General features: G+C 36.0%; 1 protein-coding gene across 1 annotated transcript in view; it reads left to right on the forward strand.

Annotated features, from left to right (window-relative positions):
* The window catches only part of LOC125045956 (ephrin type-B receptor 1-like), a gene marked incomplete at its 5' end in the record, with an annotated part of 36,555 nt that overhangs the window by 24,442 nt on the left and 9,613 nt on the right, over positions 1–2,500 (forward strand). Inside the window, 5 exons of the mRNA XM_047643551.1 lie at positions 513–736; positions 1,005–1,172; positions 1,328–1,537; positions 1,783–1,953; positions 2,197–2,363. Coding sequence (XP_047499507.1) covers positions 513–736; positions 1,005–1,172; positions 1,328–1,537; positions 1,783–1,953; positions 2,197–2,363 — 940 coding nt within the window. The remainder of the gene's footprint in view (positions 1–512; positions 737–1,004; positions 1,173–1,327; positions 1,538–1,782; positions 1,954–2,196; positions 2,364–2,500) is intronic.

Genomic DNA, 2,500 nt, shown 5'->3' on the forward strand with positions numbered 1-2,500 from the left:
GTTGTTTGTTTTGACAAGGAAATATATTTTCCTATAATGAGATTTATGTTTTCACATGTGTATTTTGAAACTAATTTACATGGTTATTTTGATATTCTTATTTTTTGCACTTTTTGAAGTAAGAAGTCCGAATGTGAGAATATGTTCCTTTTTTAATGAAGCACACTTTGTTGTAGTAATATTATCTCTGTTAGATGCACTTCATCTGAGGCACAAATGTGTAATTTTGTTTTCAACTGGTGTTGTATATTTAAATGTTACATGATAACTTTGGGAAGGTCATTAGAGCTAGGAGGGTTTGGAAAGCATTACAGGTAAGAGAATAAGGCATAAAACAAATTTGTTGAGAATTCTCACCTGGGTGTTTTCCCTTACAATGTTTTTATATTGTTATGGATGTCACCTGCAAGAAGAAAAGTAGTTGTAATGCTCAAGTAAAGTATCCTTTGTGTTGTACCTTGTCTTGCATGTGTCTCCTTCAATTGTTAATCAAGTGATTTTCAAACTTGCAGTGACAACTCCTCTCTTCACACAAGTAGGGCACCACCGGACGTATATAGACCCCCACACATATGAAGATCCAAATCAAGCCATAAGGGAGTTTGCACGGGAGATAGATGCCTCGTACATCACCATTGAGGCCATTATTGGAGGTGGAGAATTTGGTGATGTTTGCAAAGGGAAGCTGCAGCTGCCAAGCCGGCCAGAGATGACAGTTGCAATCAAGACTCTGAAGGTAAGCCTATACATCAGCATTCAACTGCTACTGAACATGGGTTGTTATAATGTTTTAATTTTACTTTTAAATATGAGCCTGTTTGTTGGTAAGCCAGAATACTCAATTTGGTTTAAGGACAGAAGAAAACATCCCATTTTTATTTGCTAAAAAAGATGTGAACTAAGGATATATGGGTCTGTTTTTGTCATTGTTGTTTTAAGAATTTCTCATTGTGGATGTTAAAGTACAGTATATCAAAATGATCATCATCTTTGTTTCCTTTCAGCCTGGGTCTTCTGAGAAAGCTCGTGTGGACTTCCTGACAGAGGCGTCTATCATGGGTCAGTTTGAGCACCCTAATGTCATTTTCCTACAGGGAGTTGTTACAAAGAGCAACCCTGTCATGATCATCACGGAATATATGGAGAATGGCTCATTAGACCACTTCCTCAGGGTTAGTGTCAATGCAAAGGTCCTTTGCAGTTTTATGTATTTGTTTATTATTATTTTTTTATTATTATTATTTTTATATATAAAATTTTGAGTGTAAGAAACAGAATTTCATTTAAATGTTAAATTGAGAATTAAGAATAATTTTTCCACATACAGGTGAATGATGGTAAATTCCAAGTTCTTCAGCTGGTTGGGATGCTCCGATGTATTGCCTCAGGGATGCAGTACTTAAGTGAAATGAATTATGTACACCGTGACTTGGCTGCTCGCAATGTTCTTGTCAATGCTCAGCTAATATGCAAGATCGCTGACTTTGGTTTATCCCGTGAGATTGAAAGTCACACAGAAGGCGCATACACTACAAGGGTAAGTGGCTATTCTATATCTAAGTTGTCTTTATATTGTCCTAAGTTTTGTTTGCACAATATTTGAAAAAAGTAAGAAATTACTATCAATTTTTCATTGTCTGTTATGAGGTTTCTAGATTTATGTTGGACTTGCATATATCATGTGTGTTTAAAAAAGAAATTTAAAAATTCCCAATTGGAAAATAACTAAAGAAACTGGAAATTTTGATCAATTAGAATTTAATGGGAGGTGGACTATTTCAGGGTGGCAAGATCCCTGTACGATGGACTGCCCCAGAGGCTATTGCATTCCGCAAGTTCACCAGCGCTTCTGATGTATGGAGTCTAGGCATTGTGATGTGGGAGGTGATGAGCTATGGAGAACGACCTTACTGGAACTGGAGTAATCAAGACGTCATCAAGAGCATTGAGAAGGTAAATTGATGGAAATTGTATTTCCCTGATGTTTCTTTTATTATCAAATTATCAAGTGTTACAAAGAATAAATAAATACAAAACTGATTCATTAGAGAAAAGAGCTGTTTGTTAATTTGGTCAAATTGATTGTTTCGTTTTATTTTTTTATTTTATTGTTTTCTTGTTTTTCTTTTTCTTTTTGATGATGTAAATTAGAGTAAGATCATTCATTAACATATTTTTAAAAACAAATCCCATCAGGGTTATCGTTTACCGGCACCAATGGAGTGTCCAGAAGCTATCTACCAGCTGATGCTGGACTGTTGGCAGAAAGAACGCAATCATCGTCCCAACTTTGCATCAATTGTGCGAACGTTGGACAGACTCATCCGTACTCCTGAAGCACTAAACAAAGTAGCTCAGAACAGGTAAAGTAATGTGAACCTATCTGTGTACAGATTTAAGCACCAAATCTTTTTGTTGAGGCTGGATCAGGGCTCCACTATCAGGATGGTATGTGACATAAGAACTCAAGCATTGTGTCCAAGGTTTTCTGTTCAAATTA

This window comes from Penaeus chinensis, chromosome 38 (genome assembly GCF_019202785.1).
Source record: "Penaeus chinensis breed Huanghai No. 1 chromosome 38, ASM1920278v2, whole genome shotgun sequence".
Taxonomy (NCBI): Eukaryota; Metazoa; Arthropoda; class Malacostraca; order Decapoda; family Penaeidae; genus Penaeus; species Penaeus chinensis.